The sequence below is a fragment of the Microchirus variegatus genome (assembly GCF_963457635.1).
Source record: "Microchirus variegatus genome assembly, chromosome: 4".
Classification (NCBI taxonomy): domain Eukaryota; kingdom Metazoa; phylum Chordata; class Actinopteri; order Pleuronectiformes; family Soleidae; genus Microchirus; species Microchirus variegatus.
In genome coordinates, this window is record NC_139805.1 from 38,410,767 (window position 1) to 38,424,573 (window position 13,807).

Genomic DNA, 13,807 nt, shown 5'->3' on the forward strand with positions numbered 1-13,807 from the left:
TCTCACACACTGTCTCTCACACACACACACACACACTTGTGTTAAAGACAGAATTCAGTTTATTGTTTTAAACAGATTATAATCTAATATGATATAAAAACATCAGTGATGTCATAGATTAACTCAGATTAAGGCAGATTTTGATCATTTATCAGTGATTAAAGGAGCACTTTTTCTTCACTGATGAAGATGATGATGATGATGATGATGTCATTGTTAATCTCTGTGATGATGATGATGATGATGACGATGATGTCATCGTTAAACTCTGTAATTAAACTTTATGAATAATAAAACTATGTAAACATGTCGAAGTAGAGGCTGGAATATGTTCAAGTTATCATCATCATCATCATCATCATCATCATCTTCATCTTCATCTTCATTCCACAGAACCTTTAACAAAACAACAATAAAAACCTAAACACATGACTTCTTCAAATGAAGTCAGAACAAACACACGCCAGCGTGTAGACGAATAAAAGAGGAGAAGAAGAAGAAGAAGATGAGGAAGAGGAGGAAGAGGAAGAGGAAGAGGAAGAGGAAGAGCACCTGGATCATCTCTGCTTCTCCTCCTGGTTCTCTGTTCCTCACTGAGGAACATGGATGACAACATTGAGGCTGATAACTGAGCACCTGCTGGCCTCCAGGGGAACTGCAAGCTGTCTCCAGTGTCCTCAGGTGTCTCCAGTGTCCTCCTGAAACCACAGGTGAGTGGAGACACTAGCTCCGCCCACAGAGTGGAGACACTAGCTCCACCCACAGAGTGGAGACACTAGCTCCGCCCACAGAGTGGAGACACTAGCTCCGCCCACAGAGTGGAGACACTAGCAGGGGGCGCTGTGTCTGAACATGTGGAAAGTCAACGTCCCTGCGCCCCCCGGTGGCCAAAGAGAGGATGAACACAGTCTTTCGCCTCATGTGGACACATATGAAACCTTTGTCTTATTATGGTCTGTCCTTTATACCACAGATGATCACCATGACAACCATCATGAGACCATGTGGCTCACATGATGTCCTTCTGTCCACGTCTGTCCACGTCTGTCCTCGTCTGTCCACGTCTGTCCACGTCTGTCCTCGTCTGTCCCCGTCTGTCCACATCTGTCCTCTTCTGTCCACCGTCTGTCCACGTCTGTCCACGTCTGTCCACGTCTGTCCCCGTCTGTCCACATCTGTCCACCGTCTGTCCACGTCTGTCCCCGTCTGTCCACATCTGTCCTCTTCTGTCCACCGGCTGTCCACGTCTGTCCCCGTCTGTCCACATCTGTCCTCGTCTGTCCACATCTGTCCCCGTCTGTCCTCGTCTGTCCTCGTCTGTCCACGTCTGTCCCCGTCTGTCCACATCTGTCCTCTTCTGTCCACCGTCTGTCCTCGTCTGTCCACATCTGTCCTCGTCTGTCCACGTCTGTCCACGTCTGTCCTCGTCTGTCCTCGTCTGTCCTCGTCTGTCCACGTCTGTCCCCGTCTGTCCACATCTGTCCTCTTCTGTCCACCGTCTGTCCTCGTCTGTCCACATCTGTCCTCGTCTGTCCACGTCTGTCCACGTCTGTCCACGTCTGTCCCCGTCTGTCCACGTCTGTCCACATCTGTCCTCTTCTGTCCACCGTCTGTCCTCGTCTGTCCACATCTGTCCACGTCTGTCCACGTCTGTCCACGTCTGTCCACGTCTGTCCACGTCTGTCCACGTCTGTCCTCATCTGTCCCCGTCTGTCCACATCTGTCCTCTTCTGTCCACCGTCTGTCCCCGTCTGTCCTCGTCTGTCCACGTCTGTCCTCGTCTGTCCACGTCTGTCCTCGTCTGTCCTCGTCTGTCCACGTCTGTCCACATCTGTCCTCGTCTGTCCTCGTCTGTCCACGTCTGTCCACATCTGTCCTCGTCTGTCCTCGTCTGTCCTCGTCACACCTGACAGATGTTGTAGTAGACGGTGTGGGCGTGTCCCTCGGCCGTGTCGTGGGCGTGTTTGTCGGCGTGGAGCTCGGTCATGGGGACGTGGACGCTGTGAGGCGTTTGTGTTCCGTAGGACGGGACAGACTGGAGACAAAAGACACAGGGACACACAGGTGTTATAGCGCCCCACAGTGGTGACCTGACACAGGGACACACAGGCGTTATAGCGCCCCACAGTGGTGACCTGACACAGGGACACACAGGTGTTATAGCGCCCCACAGTGGTGACCTGACACAGGGACACACAGGTGTTATAGCGCCCCACAGTGGTGACCTGACACAGGGACACACAGGTGTTATAGCGCCCCACAGTGGTGACCTGACACAGGGACACACAGGTGTTATAGCGCCCCACAGTGGTGACCTGACACAGGGACACACAGGTGTTATAGCGCCCCACAGTGGTGACCTTTGTGCTTTAATGACGCTGATGAGGAAACAGAGTGTATTGACACTGACCCTCAGCTCTAATCTCTAATCTAATCTAAGCTGAGTGAGCTGAAGCAGCTCAGAGGTGAAGAGGAAACATTTGTGTTTCCAGGAATCAACTCTGCTTAAAATCTTTAAAAAGAAAAATCACCCTTTCTCTAGTAAAGTGTTGTAATGTGTTGTAAAGTGTTGTAAAGTGTTGTAAAGTATTGTAAAGTGTGCTAAAGTGTTGTACAATGTTGTAGTAACGTGTGATAAAGTGTGGAGAGTTGTGGGAATCAACAAAAAAAATCTTTAAAAAGAAAAATCACCCTTTCTCCAGTAAAGTGTTGTAAATTGTTGTAAAGCGTTGTAAAGTGTCGTAAAGTGTCGTAAAATGTTGTGGTTAAGTGTTGTAAAGTGTCGTAAAAAAATTTCTGGTAAAGTGTTGTAAAGTGTGGTCAAGTGTCGTAATATGTGCTGGTAAAGTGTTGTAAAGTGTTGTAAAGCGTTGTCAAGTGTTGTAAAGTGTCATAAAATGTTGTGGTAAAGTGTGGTTAAGTGTTGTAAAGCGTTGTAAAGTGTGGTCAAGTGTCGTAAAATGTGCTGGTAAAGTGTGGTTAAGTGTGGTTAAGTGTTGTAAAAGCGTTGTAAAGTGTGGTCAAGTGTCGTAAAATGTGCTGGTAAAGTGTTGTAAAGTGTTGTAAAAGCGTTATAAAGTGTTGTAAAGCGTTGTCAAGTGTTGTAAAGTGTCGTAAAAAAATGTTGTGGTAAAGTGTGGTTAAGTGTCGTAAAATGTGGTAAAAAGTGTCGTAAAATGTTGTAAAGTGTGGTAAAATGTTGTGGTAAAGTGTTGTAAAGTGTTGTAAAGTGGGGTAAATTCCTGTTCCACTTCTCTTCCTCTGTGTCTCAGCAGCAGGGGGCGCTCACAGCACAGTCAGCTCAGAACCTTAACAACCACACTTTATCATTTGAACTATCCCTTTAAGTTAAGTTTTTTTCAGGTCGCCTGTCACTCGTCCTGTGACCTTTGACCTCTGTTTTTACCTTTCCAGTGTTGCTGAGAGGGAAATCTTTGCGGCACAAGTGAGCGATGATTCCTGCAGCCAGAGCGTCTCCGAGGACATTGATCATGGTCCTAAATCTGTCTCTGCAAAGACAGAGGACACAAGGACATAAGGACACAGGGACACAAGGACACAGGGACACAAGGACACAAGGACACAAGAACACAAGAACACAAGAACACAAGAACACAAGAACACAAGGATACAAGGACATAGGGACACAAGGACACAAGGACACAAGGACACAGGGACACAAGGACACAAGGACATAGGGACACAGGGACACAAGGATACAAGGACATAGGGACACAAGGACACAGGGACACAAGGACACAAGGACACAGGGACACAAGGACACAAGGATACAAGGACATAGGGACACAAGGGACACAGGGACACAAGGGACACAGGGACACAGGGACACAAGGACATAAGGACACAAGAACACAAGAACACAAGGATACAAGGACATAGGGACACAAGGACACAGGGACACAGGGACACAAGGAAACAAGGACACAAGGACATAAGGACACAAGAACACAAGAACACAAGGATACAAGGACATAGGGACACAAGGACACAGGGACACAGGGACACAAGGACACAAGGACATAAGGACACAAGAACACAAGAACACAAGGATACAAGGACATAGGGACACAAGGACACAGGGACACAAGGGACACAAGGATACAAGGACATAGGGACACAAGGACACAAGGACATAAGGACACAGGGGCACAAGGACACAAGGACACAAGAACACAAGGATACAAGGACATAGGGACACAAGGACACAAGGACACAGGGACACAAGGACACAAGGACATAGGGACACAAGGATACAAGGACATAGGGACACAAGGACACAGGGACACAAGGACACAGGGACACAAGGACACAAGGATACAAGGACATAGGGACACAAGGGACACAGGGACACAAGGACACAGGGACACAAGGACATAAGGACACAAGAACACAAGAACACAAGGATACAAGGACATAGGGACACAAGGACACAAGGACACAGGGACACAAGGACACAAGGACATAAGGACACAAGAACACAAGAACACAAGGATACAAGGACATAGGGACACAAGGACACAAGGACACAGGGACACAAGGACATAGGGACACAAGGGACACAAGGATACAAGGACATAGGGACACAAGAACACAAGGACACAGGGCCACAAGGACACAAGAACACAAGGACATAAGGACACAGGGACACAAGGACACAAGAACACAAGAACACAAGGATACAAGGACATAGGGACACAAGGACACAAGGACACAAGGACATAGGGACACAAGGATACAAGGACATAGGGACACAAGGACACAGGGACACAAGGACACAAGGACACAGGGACACAAGGATACAAGGACATAGGGACACAGGGACACAAGGACACAAGGACACAAGGACACAGGGACACAAGGGACACAGGGACACAAGGATACAAGGACATAGGGACACAAGGACACAGGGACACAAGGACACAAGGACACAGGGACACAAGGATACAAGGATACACAGATACAAGGACATAGGGACACAGGGACACAAGGATACAAGGTCACAAGGTCACAAGGACACAAGGACACAAGGTCACAACATGAGACACGACCACACTTCGACCGCCTTCACGTTACTTACAGGATCCAATCAATGGCTACGATGAGTGTGATGTCATCAGGCGGTAACCCCACTGAGGTCAGGACGATCACCATGGTAACCAGGCCGGCCTGAGGGATCCCTGCTGCTCCGATGCTCGCCGCCGTCGCTGTGATACTGCGAGGACAACACGGGGAAAAGGGGGAGGGGTTTACTGTGACCTTTGACCCCAGACTCAAAAAGCATTTGTCCTCAGTGTCTCACCTGACGGTGAGTGGACATGTGTCTCACCTGATGGTGACCAGCTGACCGAGGTCCAGCTCGTAGTCGTTGACCTGAGCGATGAAGATGGCGGCCACGGCCTCGTAGAGCGCCGTGCCGTCCATGTTGATGGTGGCGCCGACAGGAAGGACGAAGCGAGCGATCTGTCTGTCCACCTGACAGTTCTCTAAGAGACACTTCATGGTGATGGGCAGCGTGGCCGAGCTGAGGACACAAGACAACGCAGTTCAGAAGTGTCCCACAGAGTGGACGCTCACAGACGGACGTGGACACGGACGTGGACACTGACGTGGACACTGACCTGGACGACGTGGCCAGAGCGATGACCATGGCCTGCAGCAGACCGCGGATGTAGGAGAAGGGATTCTTCCTGGTGAGGACAAAGTAGAAGAGGGGGAGGAGGACGAGGCCGTGGACAAAGAGGCCGGCGAGGACGGTGATGCCGTACCAGCCCAGCTTTTTACCCAGAGTGCTCGGGTCCTGCATGTCCAGGATCTTTCCCGCCACCAGGAAAATGATCCCGAACGGGAAGTACCTGAGAGGACAGAGGACAGAGGACAATCTCAGAGGACAGGAGGTCACCTCAGTGGACAGAGGACGATCAGAGAGGACAGAGGACGATCTCAGAGGACAGAGGACGATCTCAGTGGACAAAGGACGATCAGAGAGGACAGAGGACGATCTCAGTGGACAGAGGACGGTCTGAGAGGACAGAGGACGATCTCAGAGGACAGAGGACAATCAGAGAGGACAGAGGACGATCTGTGAGGACAGAGGACGATCTCAGAGGACAGAGGACAATCAGAGAGGACAGAGGACGGTCTGAGAGGACAGAGGACGATCTCAGAGGACAGAGGACAATCAGAGAGGACAGAGGACGATCTGTGAGGACAGAGGACGATCTCAGAGGACAGAGGACAATCAGAGAGGACAGAGGACGATCTGTGAGGACAGAGGACGATCTCAGAGGACGATCTCAGAGGACAGGAGGTCACCTCAGTGGACAGAGGACGATCAGAGAGGACAGAGGACGATCTCAGAGGACAGAGGACGATCTCAGTGGACAAAGGACGATCAGAGAGGACAGAGGACGATCTCAGTGGACAGAGGACGGTCTGAGAGGACAGAGGACGATCTCAGAGGACAGAGGACAATCAGAGAGGACAGAGGACGATCTGTGAGGACAGAGGACGATCTCAGAGGACAGAGGACAATCAGAGAGGACAGAGGACGGTCTGAGAGGACAGAGGACGATCTCAGAGGACAGAGGACAATCAGAGAGGACAGAGGACGATCTGTGAGGACAGAGGACGATCTCAGAGGACAGAGGACAATCAGAGAGGACAGAGGACGATCTGTGAGGACAGAGGACGATCTCAGAGGACGATCTCAGAGGACAGGAGGTCACCTCAGTGGACAGAGGACGATCAGAGAGGACAGAGGACGATCTCAGAGGACAGAGGACGATCTCAGTGGACAAAGGACGATCAGAGAGGACAGAGGACGATCTCAGTGGACAGAGGACGGTCTGAGAGGACAGAGGACGATCTCAGAGGACAGAGGACAATCAGAGAGGACAGAGGACGATCTGTGAGGACAGAGGACGATCTCAGAGGACAGAGGACAATCAGAGAGGACAGAGGACGGTCTGAGAGGACAGAGGACGATCTCAGAGGACAGAGGACAATCAGAGAGGACAGAGGACGATCTGTGAGGACAGAGGACGATCTCAGAGGACAGAGGACAATCAGAGAGGACAGAGGACGATCTGTGAGGACAGAGGACGATCTCAGAGGACGATCTCAGAGGACAGGAGGTCACCTCAGTGGACAGAGGACGATCAGAGAGGACAGAGGACGATCTCAGAGGACAGAGGACGATCTCAGTGGACAAAGGACGATCAGAGAGGACAGAGGACGATCTCAGTGGACAGAGGACGGTCTGAGAGGACAGAGGACGATCTCAGAGGACAGAGGACAATCAGAGAGGACAGAGGACGATCTGTGAGGACAGAGGACGATCTCAGAGGACAGAGGACAATCAGAGAGGACAGAGGACGGTCTGAGAGGACAGAGGACGATCTCAGAGGACAGAGGACAATCAGAGAGGACAGAGGACGATCTGTGAGGACAGAGGACGATCTCAGAGGACAGAGGACAATCAGAGAGGACAGAGGACGATCTGTGAGGACAGAGGACGATCTCAGAGGACAGAGGACGATCTCAGAGGACACAGGACGATCTGTGAGGACAGAGGACGATCAGAGAGGACAGAGGACGATCTCAGAGGACAGAGGACGGTCTGAGAGGACAGAGGACAATCTGAGAGGACAGAGGATGGTCTGAGAGGACAGAGGACAATCTGTGCTCTTTAATCTGCAGAGGTGCTGAAGCTGCAGGGGGAGGAGTCTCCGGCTGTGATGTCATCACCTGTGAGGTCATCAGGTCAAACCCCTCAGAGACACTGAGCGTCCTCTGATGTCCACATGACGCCCGGTGCTGGACGTGTCTTTCACACCTTTTAGCAACAGTTGCTAACATTGCTAACATGATAGCAGAAATAGGACACGCCCCCAAGGGAAGAGGAGGAGGCAGAGGAGGAAGACTCACCAAACAGCGGCGTTTATGATCTTCATCACACACTCGTTGATGCACTGACACACGTTGACCAGCGGGGCGCCTCGTTCTCCCATCCTGCCCAACAACAGACCTGCACACACACACACACACAGTGACTTTGGTGTGAGAGAGTGAGTGACTTTGGTGTGGGAGAGTGAGTGACTTTGGTGTGGGAGAGTGAGTGACTTTGGTGTGAGAGAGTGAGTGACTTTGGTGTGTGAGAGTGAGTGACTGGTGTGGGAGAGTGAGTGACTTTGGTGTGTGAGAGTGAGTGACTTTGGTGTGTGAGAGTGAGTGACTGGTGTGGGAGAGTGAGTGACTTTGGTGTGTGAGAGTGAGTGACTTTGGTGTGGGAGAGTGAGTGACTTTGGTGTGTGAGAGTGAGTGACTTTGGTGTGTGAGAGTGAGTGACTTTGGTGTGGGAGAGTGAGTGACTTTGGTGTGTGAGAGTGAGTGACTTTGGTGTGGGAGAGTGAGTGACTTTGGTGTGGGAGAGTGAGTGACTTTGGTGTGAGTGAGTGACTTTGGTGTGTGAGAGTGAGTGACTGGTGTGGGAGAGTGAGTGACTTTGGTGTGTGAGAGTGAGTGACTTTGGTGTGGGAGAGTGAGTGACTTTGGTTTGGGAGAGTGAGTGACTGGTGTGGGAGAGTGAGTGACTTTGGTGTGGGAGAGTGAGTGACTTTGGTGTGAGTGAGTGAGTGACTTTGGTGTGGCAGAGTGAGTGACTTTGGTGTGTCAGAGTGAGTGACTTTGGTGTGGGAGAGTGAGTGACTTTGGTGTGTGAGAGTGAGTGACTTTGGTGTGAGAGAGTGAGTGACTTTGGTGTGTGAGAGTGAGTGACTTTGGTGTGTGAGAGTGAGTGACTTTGGTGTGGCAGAGTGAGTGAGTGTCCACTCACCCATGGTGGCAGAGAAGATGACGATGCCCAGGACGTTCATCTGTTGGCTACTTCCTGGACTGGTTTTGTAGGTGACCTCTGGGGGCGGAGTCAGCTCCAGGTAAACCGTGCGACCTTTAGGATCATCGTCGTCAGGGATGACGTAGACAAAGTTGGGCTGGACCGTCCTGGTCTGGATTTTGAGGATGGGAACCAGGTCTGTTTTGTACTGGTGAGGAAAAGGGGGTGGAGTTTGTTAGAGGACAGGTGAGGAGCATGATGGGATGTGGTCAGGTGACTTTGTTACCTGCTGAAACGTGGCCTCGATCAGATTAGAGGGAACCATGTTTCTGAGGAGGAAACATCAAAGAGTCAGAGGTCAGGGGTCACGAGGTGAGGGGGCGTGGCTTTGACGGGTCATGTCTTCAGTCAGCTGCTGACTCGTTAATCTGTCACTCACAGGATTACTAAAAATACACCTGAGCAGATTAAAGAGCAGGTGATTTAATCTGTGCATGAGATTATATATGCTGTCAAACACCAACAGTTCTCAGGAGGACCAGGACCAGGACCAAGTCCAGGATCAAGACCAGGACCAGGATCAAGAATAGGACCGGGATCAAGACCAGGATCAAGAACAGGACCAGGGGCCAGTTTCCAACAGGAAAGTAGCACTCTCCCCACACACATAAACACAGCACATATCTGTCTCCACCTTAAACCAGATAAAGACCCCTCACTCCCATCCAGTTACAGGCCAATCTCAGTCATAAATGCAGATCTTAAAATCATCTGCAAAGCCTTAGCGAGGAGACTGGAAAAAATCACCCCCTTCATAATTCACCCAGACCAGACAGGATTTATCAAGGGCAGATACTCAACAAATAATACGCGCAGGCTAATTAATATAGTAGACTATTGCACAATCAATAAACTTGAATCAGCAATTATGTCACTAGACGCAGAAAAACCATTTGATAGAGTAAACTGGAAATTCCTCCTTGCGACAATGGATAAATTTGGATTCAAACAAAACTTTGTCTCCTGGATCAAAATTATTTATAATTCACCCAGTGCCTCAGTCAGGACAAACACTCAAACATCTCCAAACTTCAAGCTCCAGGGAGGCACCAGACAAGGTTGTCCACTCTCCCCTTCACTGCATTGGGGGAGATATGGGAAGACCATTGTGGGTCTATCCCCCATCTTCCCCTCCGGGGGTCTCCGCTCTCCCCCAATATTTTATGGCATATTAGACACTAGGGCTTGGGGGTTGGGGTGGGGCATATCGACAACCGCTGTCAGCAAGCAGCGGGGTGTTGTCGCCTGATCCTCCCCCCAAATTTGTGTGGACCTGGCCGTGGCTTGCCATGACTCCTGGGAAGGGAGATGGTGGACGGCAAGCTGGTCGCTCTGCGGGGGCTGACTTTGGGCACCCTGCCCTGGGTGGATGGTGGGTCCCTATGCCGGGTGGGTGTGGGGTCCACCGTGACAGATCTTTCGGCCTCTGACCCATACCTGTGCGGGGGGGCTTGCCCCGGGCGGATCTGGGACCCTGCTGTCTCCTGTTCCTTGGGGACCCCCGGCTGGGATCCCTACGTGAGCCTCTGCCTGCTCCCCTCTGGGGGGGAAGTCGTGTGGTTGGCTCTGGGGTAGGCTGTTGCCTCCTGCACCCTCTGGGCGGGCTCTGGGCGGGGGGGGATCCAGCTCTGCGGCTCCTGGGTCGGGCGGCTGCGGGTCTCTCCGGGCCCAGGGGGCCGGTGGACACTCCATGTGCCTGGGTTACTGCCGATCTTCCGGGGGGCGGCGACGCGGTTTTCACCACGGATACCCGACCACACCAAGTGACAACCTCCGCACATACTGTACATATACATGGATGCGCGAATGCACAGACATACAGATACACACACAGACAAACTCTGGTTCATGATAGAACCAATATAAACTGATACAACCGTTATAAACAAGATCACCTTTTCTATATGTGGTTGCTAACAAATTCTAATGGTACTGTACTTATACAAATGCATATCAGTGGTATTAATGTAATCGCCCTGCAAACAGCAAATTCTGTTCAACACCAACAGACATGCAGCCAACCATAGTGCATGACCAAGGTACCAGAATCAGGAGGACACTTTTCTCTCATGAGACTGAGAAGATCAACTCTGTCCTAAGTTCACTAACTGTCACAACTGAGACCATGTCCACAGAGGGACGGCCATCAGGACCAGGACCAGAACGTGAACCAGGGAATGGACCTGGTCCTGAACAAGAACCAGAACCAGAATAAGGACATGGACCTGGTCCTGAACCGGATACAGAAACAGAAAATTGGACCAGAACCAGAACGAGGATCAGAGACTGAACCAGGACCAGGACCAGGACCAGGACCAGAACGTGAACCAGGGAATGGACCTGGTCCTGAACAAGAACCAGAACCAGAATAAGGACATGGACCTGGTCCTGAACCGGATACAGAAACAGAAAATTGGACCAGAACCAGAACGAGGATCAGAGACTGAACCAGGACCAGGACCAGGACCAAGACCAAGACCAAGACCAAGATCAGGAGGACACTCTTGTGAGACTCACCTGAGAAGATCCACTCTGTCCTCATCTCACAACTGAGACCACGTCCACAGAGGGACGGCCGTAAAGAACCTGAACCAGGAAATTGGACCCGAACTAGACTTTGACTTGACTGAAACTCAGTTGTTGAGACTCAGACCACGCCCCCTCACGACCACGCCCCCCCTCACAGACCATGTGACTGACCTGATGAGGTCCAGCAGGGCGTCTGCTGAGGTCATGACTGGTCCTCCTCCGAGACGATGACTCTCCATCTCTGTCCCAACACCAGGTTTGATGATGAGGACGAGGACGATCCCGACCACCACCGCGATGAAGGTCGTCCACAGGTAATATGTGACGGTGAGGACGCCCATACGACAACACGCCTTAGACTCCATGGAGGACAGACCGGACATCAGACTGTGGACAGGAGAGGACAGGTGAGGACAGGTGATGTCCTCTGACCTCTGACCCTCAGATTCATGTCTTCATTTGTCTTTAATAAAGTGAGTGAAGACAAACCTGGACGTGATGAGAGGAAGAATGAGCATCTTCAACATCCTCATCAGCAGCTCTCCAGGGAAAGAGAAGTAGATCTTTGCCTGTGAACACATGAACACATGATGAACACATGATGAACACATGATCAACACATGATGAACACATGATGAACACATGAGCACATGAACACATGATAAACACATGATGAACACATGATCAACACATGATGAACACATGAACACATGATGAACACATGATCAACACATGATGAACACATAAACATATGATGAACACATTAACATATGATGAACACATGATGAACACAAACATATGATGAACACATTAACATATGATGAACATATGATGAACACATGATGAACAAATGATGAACACAAACATATGATAAACATGATGCACATGATGAACACATGAACACATGATGAACACATGATGAACACATGAACATATGATGAACACATGAACATATGATGAACACATGAACATATGATGAACACATGAACATATGATGAACACATGAACATATGATGAACACGTGAACATATGATGAACACATGAACATATGATGAACACATGAACATATGATGAACACATGAACATATGATGAACACATGAAAATATGTCGAACACATGAAAATATGATGAACACATGAATGTCAGGTCAACTTCAGAGCCTCAAACACTGTTTGAAGTCATTATTAGTCTGTGTGTGTGTGTGTGTCACTGACCTCACACTGACCTCATTGACACACACACACACACACTCTCTCACACAAACACCACGGTCACACTCACACACACACTCTCTCACACACACACACCACGGTCACACTCACACTCACACACACACACAGTCTCCCTCACTCACACACACACGCACACAGTCTCACACACAGTCTCTCACACACACACACACACACACACACACACTCTCACACACAGAGACACACACACACAGTCTCACACACACACACACACTCTCACTCTCACACACACACACACTCTCACACACACACTCTCTCACACACACACACCCCTACTCACTCACACACACACACACACACACTCACACTCACACACAGTCTCACACACACACAGTCTCACTCACTCACTCACACACACACCCTCACACTCACACACACACTCTCACTCACACACACACTCTCTCTCACACACACACACAGTCACACACACACACACAGTCTCTCACACACACACCCAGTCTCACCTGTGTGGACAGGTGAGTCCCTCTCAACATAAAGCCCATAGTACATCCTGTCAGAACAGCTATGATGGACAGAGTGAGGAGAGCGTTTCTACGACAGAACGTCTGGACCTCGTTCTTCAGCTCGTCCTTCAGCCTCAGTCTGTCCTTCATCGTCCTCCTCGTCCTCCTCGTGTCTCCTGGAGAACATGAGCTCAGGTCAGGGAGAACCTCCTCATCAACGCTGGGTAACAGCAGCTCCTCCATGACCGAGTGTGTGTGTGTGTGTGTCAGTGTGTCAGAGTGTGTGTGTGTGTGCAGCTGACACAAACCTGTGTGAGCCAAAGACGATAAACTCCTTCACTGAAGGATTAACCACCATCTGCAGTCCGCTGACCCCTGCTGACCTCTGCTGACCCCTGCTGGCCTCTGTGGCGCTCTACAGGCCTCAGTGTGGAGACATGCCCCCCCCCCCCCTGCTGGCCAGAAAAGAGAATACAGGTGTCAGACACTTGGACCACGGCTTCACTCCACAGAAAGAGAACCAGCTGTCCAGGTGAGGGGGCGGAGCCTGCGTGTGGGCGTGTCCTCAAACGCCTGTGAAAGGATGACCACTTCCTGTTTCAAAGAATGAACGCAACACAATCAAAGATACGACAAAAACCTGTTTATTT

The 13,807-nt window shown here is 50.4% G+C and overlaps 1 protein-coding gene across 1 annotated transcript; it reads right to left on the reverse strand.

Moving 5' to 3' along the window:
• Nucleotides 1–1,900: 1,900 nt before the first annotated feature.
• LOC310926259 (excitatory amino acid transporter 5-like) lies at nt 1,901–13,400 on the reverse strand (the record flags this gene model as incomplete). The annotated part of the gene is made up of 11 exons (XM_083888357.1): nt 1,901–2,035; nt 3,407–3,509; nt 5,099–5,233; nt 5,348–5,542; nt 5,640–5,873; nt 7,948–8,047; nt 8,855–9,062; nt 9,141–9,183; nt 11,615–11,830; nt 11,933–12,012; nt 13,158–13,400. The coding sequence occupies 11 exons, from the start codon at nt 13,398–13,400 to the stop codon at nt 1,901–1,903; spliced, it is 1,692 nt and encodes a 563-aa protein (XP_083744483.1).
• Between the last annotated feature and the right edge of the window lie 407 nt (nt 13,401–13,807).